The 17,936-nt window shown below is 40.6% G+C and overlaps 1 protein-coding gene across 1 annotated transcript in view; it reads left to right on the top strand.

Annotated features, from left to right (window-relative positions):
* Positions 1–2: 2 nt before the first annotated feature.
* The window catches only part of MEX3C (mex-3 RNA binding family member C), a gene marked incomplete at its 5' end in the record, with an annotated part of 20,164 nt that continues 2,230 nt past the window's right edge, over positions 3–17,936 (top strand). Inside the window, 2 exons of the mRNA XM_024756805.1 lie at positions 3–654; positions 17,121–17,936. The exon at positions 17,121–17,936 is cut by the window's right edge and continues 2,230 nt beyond it. Coding sequence (XP_024612573.1) covers positions 3–654; positions 17,121–17,936 — 1,468 coding nt within the window. The remainder of the gene's footprint in view (positions 655–17,120) is intronic.

Raw genomic sequence — 17,936 nt, 5'->3', positions numbered from 1 at the left:
CGCCGCCGCTGCCACCGCCCGCGGGTGGCCCGGAGCTCGAGGGGGACGGGCTCCTGCTGAGGGAGCGCCTGGCCTCGCTAGGCCTCGACGACCCCAGCCCGGCGGAGTCCGGCGCCCCGGCACTCCGGGCTGCGGCGGCGCAGGGCCAGGCCCGGCGGGCGGCGGGGTTGTCTCCGGAGGAGCGGGCTCCTTCTGGCCGGCCTGGGGTCTCGGAGGCGGCCGAGCTGGAGCTGGAGGAGGACGAGGAGGAGGGGGAGGAAGCGGAGCTGGACGGAGACCTGCTGGAGGAGGAGGAGCTGGAGGAGGCAGAGGAGGAGGACCGGCCGTCTCTGCTGCTGCTGTCGCCGCCAGCGGCCGCCGCCTCTCAGACCCAGCCGATCCCGGGCGGGTCCCTGGGGTCGGTCCTGCTGCCCGCCGCCGGCTTCGATGCCCGGGAGGCGGCCGCGGCGGCGGGGGTGCTCTACGGAGGGGACGATGCCCAGGGCATGATGGCGGCGATGCTGTCCCACGCCTACGGCCCAGGCGGCTGCGGGGCGGCGGCGGCCGCCCTGAACGGGGAGCAGGCGGCCTTGCTCCGGAGGAAGAGCGTCAACACCACCGAGTGCGTCCCGGTGCCCAGCTCCGAGCATGTCGCCGAGATTGTCGGTCGCCAGGGTGAGTGCGGGTGTGGGGGGTGTCCAGCTGGGCTTGGCCCCCGGGCGTGGGTGGGGAGACGAAAGAAAGGAGCTTGGGGCAGAAAAGGCGAACCCGGAGAGTCCTCCAGGTCCACCGGGAAGGGGTCTGGGAGGAGCTGAGGGTCGACGAGATGAGAAGATGGGTCACCTTGCGAATACCCCACGGTGTTCCTCTCATCTTGCGTGATAAAAGGTGCTAAGTTTCTCGAGCCACCCTATCCGGCGGTGTTCACTTTACTCGGGCTGTATTCCTGGAACACCCGGCTGGCGTGGCACCAAAAACCTCAGTGAGGTGGTAAAAGGTCGGGTCGGTTGTGGATTCGGTGTTGTGCATGGAAAGCTTTGAGATTGCAAGTTTGCGCAGCCGACCGTCTTTGTAAAAGCGCTCAGCTTGCCTTAGGACGGCTTGTTGGGAAGAAGAAATGGAGGTTTGTAGAAAGAGCTTGTTCGAGAGGAAAGGGGATGTTCAAGTGGTCGTTCTTACCCGCCCCTCCGCTGTTCAAAAACTTAGGTTTTTTGCTAACTCTGTTGATCTTACTGTATTCGTTTCGATACATTTTAACTCTCGAAAAGACACATGGGGTACCTTTTAGAGCACTTCAGGGTGCACGATGAAGAAAAATTGGACAGTAAAGTAATTGGGTTAAGGAACTTCATGCGTTTATACAGTTTTCAGTAAATTCTCTTCACTTGCCAGCACACCAGTACTGCAGACAGACTCCTCCCACATTGCTCAGACAAAGGACCTAGGTCTCAGATTCCAGGAGTAGATTTGTGGAGGTGGGGGAAGGGATGCCCAGAGTACCTCTGTATCCGACATTTTTAGGGAAGGTCTTATGCTCTTTAGTGTAGCTCTTTCCCCCTTTATTGAAGGAGTAAATATTGCCTGCCGCTGCCTTATTACAGTATGATTTAACCTGGTTGATGCATGTCTTTCTCCTGTTAGGTTGAGAGCATTGTCGGGGTCAAATAAAGAGAAGTGATGGCGCTGCTGCTTAAATGATCTCATCTTTCCCAAGTGGTCTAGAGTACACATAAATAAGAGGTCTGTCGAAATGGTGGTTTCAAGTATCAGAGTTGGCTCATCTCTTACCTCTAGGATTTTAATAAGAAAAATCCATCTGAAATCTGGTTAGAGGAAATAGCGTATTTCAGACTGCCTGGTGACTGGTACTTAAAGGCAGTGTTCAAAGCTGATGCCCTTCAATTAAGAGTTTATTTCCGTAGTTTGGTAGATAAATTTTGCATGCATTTTTTTGTTTTTTGGTTTGTTTGTGTTGTTTCGTTTTTGCAATACTGAAGATACTAATCCAGGAAAGAACTGTTTCACCTCACATAGGATAAAATTGTAACATCTCAAATTATAGACTCAGAATGAGTTGCTTATTCAGATAACAACATCGGGGAATTGCTATGTATCAGGTTTGTATTTTGCCAGGCCTTGAGTTTATGGCAGTTGGGAATGTGCGGTTAATTCAGACTAACTCGACTGCCCTTAAGAAGCTAACAGTCTAATAAACAGCAGAATGGCGCTAATCTGTAGTTAATGGCATTAACTGTAGTGTGTGACAAAGTGGTACGTATAAGAACATCAATCTTGGAGGGCCTTGGAGAACGGATAGGACTTTAACAAATGGAGATGGAAGAAAGAATGAGGGACAGTGTGAGGAAAGGTGTGGAGAAATAATCTCTAGGTATGGTTGGAAAGTTGCTGGGGGAGAGGGGAAGTTTTTTTTTTGATACTGAGGGTCTGATACTTATGAGAGTGGTGAAAAGGGGCTGGGAAGGTGTCTGTTCAGGCCCTACTACGGTGACACTTCCTCAGCACAAGTTGCTTCAGTGTGCTTATGGTGACAGTTTAGGATAATGAAGGAAAAGAACACTTACAGGACAGTTTTACTAGGGGACAAGATACTGATATCTTTTGTATATTTAGTTTAATACAAATTTTTGTGTTCTGTATTATACCCTTTAAAGCATGATTAAATGTTCCTTAATTATGCAGACTGTTACCTTTATGCAGATCCATTATTTAAAAGTAAACTGAATTCATTCCAAATTTGTATTTTGTACCAAATTATAGCAATGAAACGGTCTTTAGTTTTTCTTTTTAGGGCTGAGCTTACTGGTTAATAAGGAAATGTGAATCTATTTATGTCTTAGGGCATGGAGACAAATTGCTGACTATTCCTTTTACGCTTAATATTTTCCCAGAGTTGACAGCACTGTTAAAAGTATGTCATCATCCTCTATCTTATCTTAAGAACAAAAAGTCTTATCCTTTTCCTGTTCTGAACCATTCAACTAGTGGATCATTGACTCCCTTTGCCACGAACAGCCCTCAGCAAGCACCATGATAAAACCTGTAAAGTTATTTTCACACTCCTGCAGGCAACTTCTAATGTTTGCATCCTTTTACAGTGTGATAATTTCCCCTTTCCTTAAGTGAATAAACAGGGCAAATCATTTAGTTTACTTTTTGCTTTGAATGAACAAAATTTTCCTCCTTAAGAATTATTCCTTCCTGCCATTTTATTCATTACCTGAAGTCATAATTTTCTGTTTGACATCTCTTAATTGGTTTTGGAAATAATTATGTCACAGATGGAGACATCTGTGACCAGCTCTGAAGCAAAGAGTTGGACAAATGGAATTCTGAGTCATATAGACTAGCAGCTCATGTAGATGGCCTCTAGTTCCATTGTCTTTCAGAAAAACTAACTGCTGCTTTTGATTGTGATGAAAGTTTGCAGAGCGTTGACCTCATATTTATACTCCCCAGCAGCATATGGTCATTTGCAAATGTTCAATTGGCCCCCTTTTTTAAGTGTGCATCTCATTTTGAAACCAACAACACTGTACAACAAAGCCAGGAACTGAAAAGAGGCTAAAGACTTGTAATCCAAGGTTTTATATTACTGTTTAAGATTAATGTACTTCTTTAACTATTTTCATTAGTTATTTACTTGATGGTCTATGTGTGTTCTCTAGCCTCCTAGTCAAGAAGGGCTATTTCTGGCTTTTTTTAATTGTATACTGTCAAAAAACATTTAAACTAATACTCTCAGTATCTGGATATTTATGAATAATACATATGCTGATATACTATACATTATAAAACATGTAAACAATTTTAAAAGGATGAGGTAAAGACGGAAATTGGAGTGTTTTGATTTTTTTTTTTTTCTGCACTCCAGTGAATTTTCTTGCACCCTACTTTGGCTATCACTGAGCTAGACCTTCTTAGAAATTTTTTTCTTCTTTATTGAGCTGCTCTCTCTCCACTGATCCCCAGTGATTGTGTATATTGTCACTTTTTAAACAGTTAATATGTTACATTGCTTGAAGTTGTCTTAAATACATCCTTGTGAAAAAATTTTCCCAGTTTCCTAGGGTGGAACCACTCTTCCAAGTTCTAAAAAGAGAAAGCTTGGTCTTGTACATAAATTCCCTGTTTAAGAAAAAATATACATTTCATGAGGAGAAATAGTTTCAGAATAATGCTAAAGCCCGGTGTCTCTTTTGTGGAAGAGGGGGGATTGTTGGCATTCTCTCTGCCAGTTACTATATTACATGCCATTTAACTCTGCTAGGTGTTTATCCCCATTTTAGACATAGAAACTGAGGTGCTGATAGGTATCTTGCTCAGATAGTGGAACTTGGGGTTAGACCAGTTTGTTTGCTAGTAAAGATGAAGTTCTCACTCTACATTGCTGCCTCAGTATTGAAGCATCTTGCTCAGAAAGGCTAATAATATTTTGGGTTAATTTCTGCCCTAATCATGGGTTGGGGTACTGTATTTCTAATATGCACAACTTAAAATATCATCACTGTCCAAATTAATTTACTTCATAAAATTTTGGTGTCTACTACACAGAAGGTACAGGTCATTCTAACATTCTAGTTCTAATGTGTCTAACTAGAAATTCACTGTCATTTATAATTCAGAAAGTTAATTTGTGTGTATATATATGCTAGCTTTAAAAATTAAATGTTGTCATTATTCTAGGCTTTAAAATCTAAATAATAGTTTGTATTAGCTCTGGGACCATTGGGGAAGGTTCGAATATTATAATTGTTTTGCAAATGGGTGGGGAATCTACTGCCTTTTCTTCCTGCCTTACTCAGCTAATGAACTATTTGATTCACTAGGGAGGAAATGGAAAATAAAGTGGTAATTCAAGGGTGTATTTTCTGCCCCCTGTTAGAAATGCCAGTGGCCAAAATGATCCAGGGAATCAAGTATTTGAGAACTATTAATCTGTTAGAGATTTCCATTGAGGAAAATTTCCAACAATGTCTGTGGGTTGGAATTCTAGATAGTTCTTACATTTTAAGTTGTCAAGGAAAGGTGGAATGTAGTTATAAGACAGTGCTTAATATTTTATGGATTTGGTTTTGAATGAATTTAATATTTGTACAGATTGAAGAATTTATTGCTTTTGTCTTAAACTGAATACAAAAATGTTTTAGAATGTATGTTTTAATATAAAAATATTTGTTGCAAACTGTCCCAATTTGCCTTTAACAGTCTCTGCTCAGCTGTGATATATTGGAAAGAGCCAGCAATCAGATATGAAAATTCCTAAATTCTGATTACTCTGTGCCAGTAACTCACTTTGTAGTCTTGGACAAATCACTTAAACTTCCTAGGCTTCAGATTCTTCAGCTGGGTATAATCATATCTACAACACCTCTGGGGACTATGAATTGTACATATATGAAACTGTAAGTGATAAGCACATACTACTTCTGTTAAGTTAAATCTGAAATTAATTCGAACCACTCTGTTAATCTCGTTCACCTTTCCTCAGCTTGAGCAGACAGTTTTCACACATTACTATATTCGTCTAAGGTGATAGAACTAGAATGAACTGATGTCTAAATGCCTGATAGGCAAATGGCACCTCTATTCAGATAGGCTTAAATGATGCTGTGATAACAAAGAACCCCAGCATCTCAGTATTGAAACAACAGTGGTTTATTTCTTATTCACAGGGGCTGTGCTCATTTTAGTCATTCAGAGTCTTAGACCAGTGAAGCAGCCACCATCTCAAGTGTTAGCTGGTCTTCCCCTGTGTCAGAAGGATGAGAGACAGTGGCACAGCACACCCTGGTCTTTAAATATTAGACCCAGAAGTAATAATGATCACATCCGCTCATATTTCATTAATCAGAGCAAGTCATCTGGACACACCTAACTTCAAGTGGGCGAGTAATTACATTACAATCATGTGCCTACAGGAGAGAGCCAAAATATTCATGATGTTTACCACAGTATTATTTTAAAATCTATGGGATTGTGACAATTTTTTAAATGTAATTTATGCCCTATAGGATTTGTAATTTAAACTCAAAATGAAAATTATAGATAAAAGTGGTCTAGAGAATGAACTTGAGGATATGGGGAGGGGGAAGGGTAAGCTGTGACAAAGTGAGAGAGTGGCATGGACATATATACACTATCAAACGTAAAATAGATAGCTAGTGGGAAGCAGCCGCATAGCACAGGGAGATCAGCTCGGTGCTTTGTGACCACCTAGAGGGGTGGGAGGGAGAGAGATGCAAGAGGGAAGAGATATGGGAACATATGTATATGTATAACTGATTCACTTTGTTATAAAGCAGAAACTAACACACCATTGTAAAGCAATTATACTCCAATAAAGATGTTAAAAAAAGTGGCCATAAGATACTAAATAGGAAAGTGTATTCGCAGTTTAAAAACTCCTTTAGGGGATTTTCCTGGCAGTCCAGTGGTTAAGACTGCAGGGGGCAAGGTTCGATCCCTGGTCGATCAGGGAGCTAAGATCCCACATGCTGCGCAGCGCAGGCAAAAAGAAAAAAAAAAACTTTAGGAAACTCCAAACAGATTATGGATAATCTGTTTTAAAATCCCATTGATCTTCAGGTGATCCTAAAGTGATATATTTATTAAACTGCATCTTAATCCTTCTCAAATGGCTTATATACCATAATGCATGTTTACTTTTAACTTTTCCCCCGTACTACCATTAGGTACCATATAGACATTTATAAGGATTACATCTGCCATTTAAGCTTTTAAAATGATATTCTAATACTAGTGATACCAAGCCAGACTATGCTAACTTGAATATGCACAGCATAATGTTATTTGAGTACTTTGAGGCTTTATTCCATGACTGATTTTGAGAATTTTAAGTTACGCTGCATAATTATAGCACCTCTTTCATGCCAGTGTTCGAGATTTAAGAACAATTCGTGTGGGCATGGTTTGTTGCCTGTGTCCAGTAAGCAAAAACTGCAGTTCATTGTGTGCAGGGGAGCCTGATTTGACCACAAGTAAAGTGGTATCGTGAAATAATAAGACTAGGCCTTAAAATAATAAAATTTTTTCATGAGCTGCAGATGTAGTTGAAGGTAAGCATAAAGTAGTTTCATCTTAAACGTAGTTAGAGGAGAGTGGGGAGGTAATAGTTCCAAACTACTAGAAGGTTACCAGTGTAAAATGTTTGCCCTTTGGGCTGACCTTTTTATTACTGTCCCCCTTTCTATACCACTCTTCCCTCCTCTTTGGCTTATCTTCTACCTTTCCACCAGTACCTGCAGGAAAGGACATTGAACTTGGAGTTAGGAGACTTGTTAGAGAGCTGGCTTTACCATGGACAAATCGCTTAACCTCACTGAGTCTTAGTTTCCTCTAATGGGGGGAAGCTAGTCCATCCAGCTGTTCTTCCCAGCCCTCCCCCACCTGCTCCCCGTTGTGAGGATCAGGTATGAGAAGATGTCATTAGTACAGATTCACTGTACAGTGGAAAGTATAGAGGTAATAAATTATATATGAGGCAGGGTAAAGTTTATAATTTTTTTTTACTGCTAGATTTGTACGCTGAGCAAATGCTAGTTGAAACCAAAAATTGTCATTTTAGTAAGTTTTTCATAGGACATATATACCACTAGATATTTTTTAAAGTTTACAATGTCTTAAAATTTTATTTAAAATCAGCACTTTTGGCTTCCCTGGTGGCGCAGTGGTTGAGAGTCCGCCTGCCGATGCAGGGGACATGGGTTCGTGCCCCGGTCCGGGAAGATGCCACATGCTGTGGAGCGGCTGGGCCCGTGAGCCATGAGCCTGCGCGTCCGGAGCCTGTGCTCCGCAACGGGAGAGGCCACAACAGTGAGAGGCCCGCGTACGGCAAAAAAAAAAAAAAAAAAAAAAAAAAAAAAAAAATCAGCACTTTTGAAATGTATTTCCCGGTAAAGACCTAAGCTAGTCTATAGTCTGGAAGAGAATCATTTACGAATGAATCTGATTCCATTATATGATTCCCATACAGAGGTAATTCTCAGCTTTCTATTAACATCCTCCAAAGGGCATGAATCTAATTTTAAAATCCCCAGTTAGGAAAATTGTTCTGCCTTTCATCTCTAATTTACACCCTCTTCTGGGTGTCACAGCTTTTGTGAAAGACCAAATATGAGCCCTTCTTTTGTTAAGTATGTCGATCCTCTTGTCTAAACTACGTGAGAAAGGAGGGGGTTTTTAAATTTAGTTTAACCTCTGTTTTTAAAAATACCTTTATGTATGCAGGGAATTCTCCACTTCTAAGAATCAACTAGGAAAATAAGATTGAGAGAATGGTGTATTTAGGGAATTGCGGATTTTAGGAATCATTAGTTTATAACTTTGGGCAATTCTCAGCTTCAGTTTTCTTCACATATGAGATTGAACTATATTATCTCTTGTAGCTCTTATATTCTTATTTTTGTCCAAAAAGAGTTCCTAAAATCATGTAAAAGTAAACCAGGTTTCAAATTACCAATTAGATTGACTTCAACATATCTCCTCCCAGTTTCGTAAAGTTTATAATACCTTAACATGGCTTTTCACAATCTAAATATAAGTTTTATCTTCAGGATTTAAATTTTTTTAATGTTTTTAAACTTTCTATAGAAAACTGATTCATCTGATTTAAAAAAATAATAACAAACATTTAAATGTGTCAGGTAGTATATCATCTCATTTGATCCATTCTTATTTCCACCATACAGATAAGGAAACAGATCTATGGGGATACAAATAACTTATCCAGGGTCTCAAGCTAATAGAATTAGAGACTTGAACACTCCAACTCAGTAAGTGGTAGAACAAGCAGACAAAGCAGCGAGGATATAAAAGGCTTGAACACCACCAGTAGCCAACAGTATAAGAAAAGAAAATGACAGATCAATATCTGTACTTGAACACATGTAGACACCAAATCTTTTTGGTGCTTGAAGTTTGGTACAAGTCAGTGAGGGCAGAACTGAATCTCAGTCACCTTAATGTCAGTTAAAGTACCTGAAACATAGCAGATACTTGCTGTTTATTTTATTGAACTGAATAGTTGGATTAGAAACTTGCCATTTTATTATTTATCATTTTAGTTTTCATGTTGTGGCGTTTTCTTCCCTCTTGCCTTTACTTGAGGAGCCAGTCAACCTAAAGTTGTTTGGATCTGTTTGTTTTAGATGCTACTTGATTTAGGGCATTAGATGTCCATATGAATACTGGTAATCAAAACTAAGATCACATAAATGAAGCCGTTTGAAGTGTTGACAGTGATGTCTAAAGTGAAACAGTATTCTTAACAGAAAATTTCAGAAAATTTTGACTAGAGCTACAAGAAGGGCCCTTGAACCCAGGAAAGGAAAGCTGTTTCTATATTGTACGTTTAGGAATCCGTTGCATTGCTAATCTAAACAATTATTTAAATGTTGGATTAAGTTGTGTGCATAAGAAACACTCTCTTACTGGGATTTAGCTGATGTTCATCAGTCTGTGAAGCTCTTAATACTGAAAAATTGAGTCCTTGTAAAATTATAGGTGTTTTGAATAGTCTGTCTAGACTCTTCCAAGAGGAAAGGGCTCTTATTTATATATAAAATCATTAAAGAATATGATCCCCTCATTAATTCTAATATATCATGAAATGTACATATAAAATAACGTGTTTCTCTAATGCTTTTAGAGAAAAATAGTATGGAGTAGTGAGAGAAGTATGGAATTATTAAGGCAACTTGTGTCTGAGATCTGACTTTGCAGCTAGGAGATGTCTCTAAGCTCTCTCAGTTTAGCTCTTTCCTATCCTTCCTAAAGCTATTAAGCCAATCATCACTCTGTTATGATTAAATGAAAATATAGGAGAGTTTGGAAAACTGAAAAGTGCTACGAATTTTACTATTTCAAAGCCAAGCCTATTGGCCCAGTTTACTCACGAAATATTTGAAATGGTGGAGGGGAGGGGGGTTAGGTAGCCTAAAAAAGCTGTCCTTTACTCAACACAGGCATTGTAATAAGTATTTTTAATACATTATTTCATTTAATCCTTGCAACAACCAAATGAGAGAAGTAACTTTAATTATAGTTCCTCACCCATGAAGGGAGAGATAGAGGTTTGGTGGCCTGTTAGAGCTCCCAAAGATGGTTTGTGATGGTCTGTTCAAAGTCTTTATGTTCCCAGCTATAATTCAACCTACTTTTCTTGAGGAAAGGAAGAATAGATGTACGCATGTGGGATATGGTAGTATCTGATTTCCCAAGTGCTTTTTAGACTTCAGAAGTGATTTTGTATTTCCTAGGAGAAAAGGGACTAGGTCAAAAGATAAAAGCATTGGAAAGGAGCTAGAGGTTGAATGACCTAACATTAAAACCACAAGCAAACTCTGGTGGTAGATTAGAACCCAGTCCTGCAGATAATCAGGTTTTTTTCCTTACATTATTTCCTTTAAACTAGACCTCGGAATAGTATTAGTTAGTGGTAGCTGTGATAAAGTCATATCTATATTTGTATTATTCTTGAGTTCATAGAGCCTTTCACACACACAGTCTTCATCTTTTCCAAATGACTGTGTTTATTACTCGGAAGATTTGGGGGGGCGGGGAGGGGAAGTACTAGGAGGGTTTTCCAGGTTATTTAGGGAAATATCTGGGTAGAGATAAGGAAGAGTAAGGCATGTTTAGGAGATGATAAAATCTGGGAGAAGGTAAGTCATGGCCACTTAATTAGGAGATGGATGGGGTGGGAGCTGGGGGTAATTTAAATATCAAGCCCAGAGTTCTAATTTTCTTGAAGGTAAAAAGAACTACTCAAGGAGTTTCACTCCCCCTCTTCATTGTTATTAAAGTGTGTTTCTGTATGTGTGTGTATACTGATTTCCCTTTTAAAATAAAACCTTTTGGAGAGAATTTCTGAAGAAAGATATACCCCAAGGATGACCCAAAGTGAAAATACTCGTAGTTTTGGTGTGTGTTTATAAGGGTTTTAGCTTTCTTAAATCACCTTATATTTGTAGCTGATTGATGAAATGAATGGGAAATACAGTGAATTTAATTTCTGGAAAACAAAATCCTCTGTCGAAAATCTGCAACATTTCACATAACATTTGGGACTTCTTTAAAAAAAACAAAAGTTCTTTGCACCTACAAGATAGACTTTAAACTCCCTTGCCTCATGTTAAAGACTGAATCATCCCCCATCTGACCTGCTCTCCTGCCATTCTACCCTCCAGTCACTTAAAGCTCCCACAACACTGAGCCAGGTGTGGCCATCTTGTGCTCTTGATTCCTGCTTTGGCACTTGCAGTTCCCTCTACTTTCCTTCCCACCTGGCAGAACTACTTTCTTCAAGCTTAAGTTCAAATGCCTTTGAAGTCTTCTTTCATTTTCTGTAAGCAACAAAGCCCTCTCCTTTTCTGTGCTCCCACTGCTTTGTATGCCTATTTTCATTAAAGCAGTTATCTTATATCAGTATTATCTTATATCAGTATTATATCCGTATTGTTCTCATGACTGAGCTCCTTTCCTTTCTATACTGTGAGCTCCTTGAGAGCAGAAATTATGATAGTTCCTGTATATCACCTGGAATTAGCACCAGCACCTTTATAGGGAATTTAATATTTGAATGGGTAAGTTTAAGCATCAGGCTTGTGAATGTTTTGGGCCAAAGAAGGAGTAGTTTAGCTAGGAACACCTAGCCAAATCCCTTAGGACAGGTGGAGGCCAGGTTTTACTTGTGCATCTCTTACCAAATCACTTATGTCTCAACATAAACAGGGTGTCTTTGTCAGCACCCTGGCTTATCTATTTCTTTTCTACCTATTTTGATTTTTATCAATAGTTTATCCCTTCACCCTACTCCAAGTGCCCATGATCCCCAGACTTTTCTTGTATTTATATCTAGCTACTTATATCTGGCAACTGCCCTGGACATTGGGTCTCTCTTCTTGGGTTAGGGTTTAAATTTTTTCTGAACCAAATACTTTCCTTTGTTCAAAAGCCAGGGACCTGGAAGAATGGAGGAAATAATTGGAGAAAGGGGAAAATGGTAACGCGGTAGGCAGAATAAACCCCCTTTCCCTGAAGATGCCTACACCCTACATCCCTGGAAACTCTGAATATGTATATGGAGTATGGACCTTGAGATGGAGAGGTTGTCTGAGATCATCTGGGTGGGCCCAGTGTAAACACAGGAGTCCTTAAAAGCAGAAGAACTTTCCCATCTGGGTCAGATACAAGAAGGGGAGAGATCTTAAGTATGAGAAGGATTCAACCTCCATTGCTGGTTCTGAAGATGGAGAGGCAGGGCCACAAGCCATGTCGGTGGCCTCTAGAAGCTGGGAATGGCCTTCAGCAGACAGTCGGCAAGAAAGCAGGGAGCTCAGTCCTATGATGGTAAGCAACTGAATTCTGCCAATAACCTGAATGAGCAAGGAAATAGATTCTTCCCTGGAGCTTCCAGAAACACAGCCCTGCAAACACGTTGATTTTAGCCCTGTTGAGACCCATGTCAGACTTCTGACCTACAGAATTGTAAACTAAAAAATTTGTGACATTGAAGCCACTATGTGGGGTAACACTAAAAGACTAAAGCAGGTAATAAGCAAAATTAAAGGACAGGGCTTCCCGGTGGCGCAGTGGTTGGGAGTCCGCCTGCCGATGCAGGGGACACGGGTTTGTGCCCCGGTCGGGGAAGATCCCACATGCCGCAGAGTGGCTGGGCCTGTGAGCCATGGCCGCTGAGCCTGCGCGTCCGGAGCCTGTGCTCCGCAACAGGAGAGGCCACAACAGTGAGAGGCCCGCGTACCGCAAAAAATAAAAAAAAATAAAGGACAGAACAAGATTTCTGGTTTGAGGCCTCCATTTTCCTTCTAGCTCTCAGCTCCTACAGGCCACCTGTAGTTCCTTGCCATGAGGTCTCCATGGGCAGATCAAGCACAGATGGTCTGCTTGCTTCCGGGCTAGCCAGAGCACATCTGACTACTTCTGAAGCCAGCTGGAGAAAACTCTTTTAAAGGACTCGTGATTAGGTCAGGGCCACCCATGTAATCTGGATAATCTTCCTATTTTAAGGTGAATTAATTTGGACTGGAATCATATCTACATTACAGACTGTAATTCTACATCTGGTTCTTCTAACTATGTCATTCCACCTGTTTCATGGAATTAAAAAGTGCCCTTAAAGATCTAGTCTAGTCCTTTTAAGCTTTTCTGACTGTGACCCGTCCCCCCCACCCCCCCACCCCTTGCAAAGCATCATTTTATGTTGCAGCCCATTGTACACATATTTACTGAAACATTTGGAATCTATTCAATTGATATGGCAAACCATGGTTTCAGAAACACTGAAGATATCATTTCAATTCCATTTCTTCAACTCCTCTCCCAGCAACAGAGGACCTCTCCCTCTTAACTGCTCAGGCAGCTGGTTGAAGAGGCTCTCTTTACCCTGGAGAAGCGAGACCCAATCTTTGCTACTCTCCCAGGGAGTGAGAGGACCAGAATTCTGGCTGCAGCTGAAGAGTTTTAACTTTAAACACAGTCCCAGCCACAGTGATAGAGAAAGGGGAAATGGGTTCCTACAGGAGGGAGGTAAGTTGGAGGCTTTCTCTTGGGAGAATTTACTTCCAAATCAAAATAAAATTGCAGCTATGCAAGTCATTAGTGCTATTCTAGTTCTTAATCTCTACGCAGTCTGGTATAGAGCTTGCCATATGTCGGATTTTATTTGTAGCTGTAGGAAAACAATTATTAGTCCTTACTTCTTGGACTTATTCAGCTTCGAGGTTATGAAATCGTTTACTCTGCTGTTCATAAATTTTTTTTTAATCTCAGAACTAGCCAAAAGTCTGATTGATATGCTTAGTGTAATAAAATGTATCATTTCTTCATAACTAATTTAAAATTTTTTCTAATTTAATATTTCTTCGGAAAAAAACTAATGCATTTGTATGGTTCAAAATTTGTAAGAAATAAAAGTCACCACTCCAACCGTCTGTCTTCTCTGTCTTCCTAATGAGCCATGTATTAAACATCTATTTATTTGTACCATCCATAGGCCCAATAGTGTCTGTGTACCTTTAGGCATATTTTCTTAGTTAATATACCCACTAGGTATTAAAGTATTCTACTAAGGTGCATCTGACAGTTGCTTATAGTCTCAGAAGCATTTAGAGAAGTTTCTTAATGCAGCTTTCTAATGTTCACTACAGTAAGGGTTGAGAGGGGCCAACCCTAGACTCTCAAGCTAACTCTCCCTTTGTCCTTAATAGAAGTGTCCCAGTGTTTTTCTGCAAGATGATCAGGACCCTCTTTGTTAGAAATGTGTGATTCTAGCAGACTGCCTTCTTGTTGAGTTGTAGCTCAGAGAAGAAACTCGTGTGTCCAGGTAATGATAGTAACTCCCATGCATGTGTATTATGAAGAATTAGGCGTTCGTTCCACCCTTTCAGACTTTCTTAGGCATCTCTCCATCAGTCACGTATTGGCCAATGGAAAATGATTGCAGTTCTCAACCTCAAGCAGCACCTACTGTGCTGACTGAGGGAGTTTCCTAGAGATTTAGCCTGTATAAATGATAAGTAGACGTAGAAGTTTTATTGTTCTGGTGTTCCAGTTCACTTGCTTTTGTGGAGCAAAAGCAGATATATTTTCCTATGCTCAGAAGTTACACTATCAAATTAACCTTGTAGTTCATTGTAGATATAAACTTACAGCAGCACTCTATAATAAAAACTTTCATGTTTTACGGTAGTGTAAATTTGACTGATTGCACTCGGCCCTTCTTACCTCCTCCAGTTACTGCACTAAGTGCTTTCTTTGCAATTTTGCTTTTAGCTACACCACCCACCCACCCCCACCCCCTAGTCTTGAATATAACCTTCAGGTTAGAGAAAACCTGACTCTGAAAGTGTTTTCATGATAGGTACCTAAGATCCAGCAGTGAGAAAGCGGCCGTTTCTAAGTTCTGCAATTTGTTGGAAGGAGAAACAGGATCTTCATTTGTGGTTCAGATCCAAAAGTTCAGTGCTAGGTTGAGTAAAGTTGTTATTGAATAACATATTCAGTAGCTTCATAGCATAAAGTTAGCATAATCAACTCCCTTCAGCAGGGTTGGACTAGCATTATGGGGCCAGAATATGAAAGGCCGGGAAAGCTCAACAAAAATGCTTAGATGCAAAGCAATGTGTATAAGAAGGGCCCAGTGTTCTTATATAGAAAAATGATCTTTGTTTCAACAAATGTTATATGGCCACCCCGTGGCATATACTTATAGCCAACCACCCAGTGCTTTGAGAATGCTTAGGGAGCGCACACAAACCAGTCCTGAGGGAGAGGAAGCTCCATAGAGGATGAGGCATCTAAACTAAAATCTGAAGGGCTACCAGGAGTTAAGCAGAGCTGGTAGTAAAGGGGCAAGAATAAAGGAACATTCTGATCATGGAAGCAAGGGAGCATGCATAGGAGCCTAATATGGTGGAAGCACACCCACAGAGTTTAAGAAGTGAGGAGGGGGAAAGGAGAGGGGTACAGAGATAAGGCTAGAGAGAAGTAATCAGGTACCAGGTACAGAGGAACCTTGTGTGTGCCATACTGTTGACTTTATCCTTATGGTAAAAAGAAGCCATTAAAGCACTTTATGCAAAGAAGTGAGCATGTGATAGGTGCTTTGTTTAGAAGGCATCATCTGCCTAAAGTGACTTTAGAGAATGGATGGGAGTGAGGCAAGAATGGAGGCAAGGAGATCTGTTTGGTGGGGGGTGGAGGGTACTTCTGGCAAGCTTCACGTTAAGACCTTTGAAAAGTATAACCCCAGAGTTTTATGCCTTAGTTGTATATTTGACATCTTTGTTACCGTTCAAAACCCTCTAATCTTATGCAGTTGGCACTGGTAATGGGTGATTACTCCAAAAAGTAATCATGGGTAGTTATGCATAGGTGTCTTAGATATTGTACTTATTTAACTTAAACATACTCAGGATTTAGGGCCAAAGCCTTTTATTTGAGAATGGGGCTGCCAACCAGCATAGTCCTTTGATAAAACCACATTCAATGACCATATTCCATACAATTTCCAATATGTTTCTTTTGAATTTAGCAAAGTTATTCTGTGTTAGTTTTTTTACCCCAGGATTTTACAGTTGTCTCACCCATAGTTCAACAACATCTTTTTTTTTTCTTTAAGTTACTCGTCTTTATTGAAATTTTTAAAAATAATCAATTTTCATACAAGTTCAGCATCTTCTCACATTTATATGTTACTGCTTTACGTAATTGTTAATTTAGTTAATGCATGAGTGCAGCTAGTATAAACAGATTGGAATCAAAACAACTGATTCTTAGTGAAGCCTGAAATCCAACTGATGGAACAGAAAAGAGATGATGTACTAACCTTGAGCATTTTGCCATTGTCATCAATTGAGTTTTACAGAGGAAAGAGTAATGTTAAGGTAAAATAATAAGACAGTTAAATGGACATCAGTTGAAGAGTTTTTATCACAGTATAGTTGTGTGGAATTTGAAGTTCTGGGAATAGCAAAAAGACTATATAGATGATGAAGTCAGACTAGGTTTAACTCTGGCTCTGCCTCTTACTTGCTGTGTGAACTTGGACATGTTATACAATTTTTCTGTGCTTTATATTCCTTAGGAATAAAAGGAGTATAATAGTCTCATCCTTAGGGTTGTTATGTAGATTAAATAAGATGATAGATGTTAAATGTCTCACATGTACATTAATGGTTTTTCTTTGCCACCAACACCCTGCACGGTAGTAAACTATTAGTGTTCTGAAAGTCAGACCCACTTATAGTGTAGCTGGCCTATTTCATGCATCATTTGCAATGACTGATAACAAGAGGAAGAGACGATAAGCCTGACCTTTGAGTTAAAGACCTCCAGTAGAGGTGTCACCTCCTCCCTGAGAATGAGAGATCACCAGGAAAGTATGCCTCAGGATCTAGGAATTAGGAAAGCTTTATCATCATCTAGTGATAAGTTTTTGTGATAAAGAAAAAACTCTAAAACTTAGGGAAGAAAAACTGCCCAGACGCAGACTTCTAGCTTGAAAAGAGCTTTCTGTGATTTGTCTTTATCAATATTATTGAAGTAGATGTTGATACTTACGAAATATTTCTTTCTAACAGGTTGTAAAATTAAAGCGCTGAGAGCCAAGACGAACACGTATATCAAGACACCTGTTCGTGGTGAAGAGCCCATTTTTGTTGTCACTGGACGGAAAGAAGATGTTGCCATGGCCAAAAGAGAAATCCTCTCAGCTGCAGAGCACTTCTCCATGATTCGTGCATCTCGAAACAAAAATGGCCCTGCCCTGGGAGGGTTGTCGTGCAGTCCCAATCTGCCTGGTCAGACCACCGTTCAAGTCAGGGTCCCCTATCGTGTGGTAGGATTAGTTGTTGGACCCAAAGGAGCAACAATTAAAAGAATTCAGCAGCAGACCCACACATACATAGTAACTCCAAGCAGAGATAAGGAGCCCGTCTTTGAAGTGACAGGGATGCCCGAGAATGTTGACCGAGCGCGAGAAGAAATAGAAATGCATATTGCCATGCGTACAGGAAACTACATTGAGCTCAATGAAGAGAATGATTTCCATTACAACGGTACTGATGTAAGCTTTGAAGGTGGCACACTCGGCTCTGCGTGGCTCTCCTCCAATCCAGTTCCTCCTAGCCGTGCCAGAATGATCTCCAATTATCGAAATGATAGTTCCAGTTCTCTGGGAAGTGGTTCCACAGATTCCTACTTCGGAAGCAATAGGCTGGCAGACTTTAGTCCAACAAGCCCTTTTAGCACAGGAAACTTTTGGTTTGGAGATACACTACCTTCTGTAGGCTCAGAGGATCTTGCGGTTGATTCTCCTGCCTTTGACTCTTTACCAACATCCGCTCAAACTATCTGGACTCCGTTTGAACCAGTTAACCCGCTCTCTGGCTTTGGGA

The sequence above is a fragment of the Neophocaena asiaeorientalis genome, unplaced genomic scaffold (assembly GCF_003031525.2).
Source record: "Neophocaena asiaeorientalis asiaeorientalis breed wild unplaced genomic scaffold, Neophocaena_asiaeorientalis_V1.1 scaffold133, whole genome shotgun sequence".
Lineage (NCBI taxonomy): Eukaryota > Metazoa > Chordata > Mammalia > Artiodactyla > Phocoenidae > Neophocaena > Neophocaena asiaeorientalis.
Note: the sequence above shows the minus strand (reverse complement) of the source record. Positions and strands in the feature narration are given on the sequence as shown.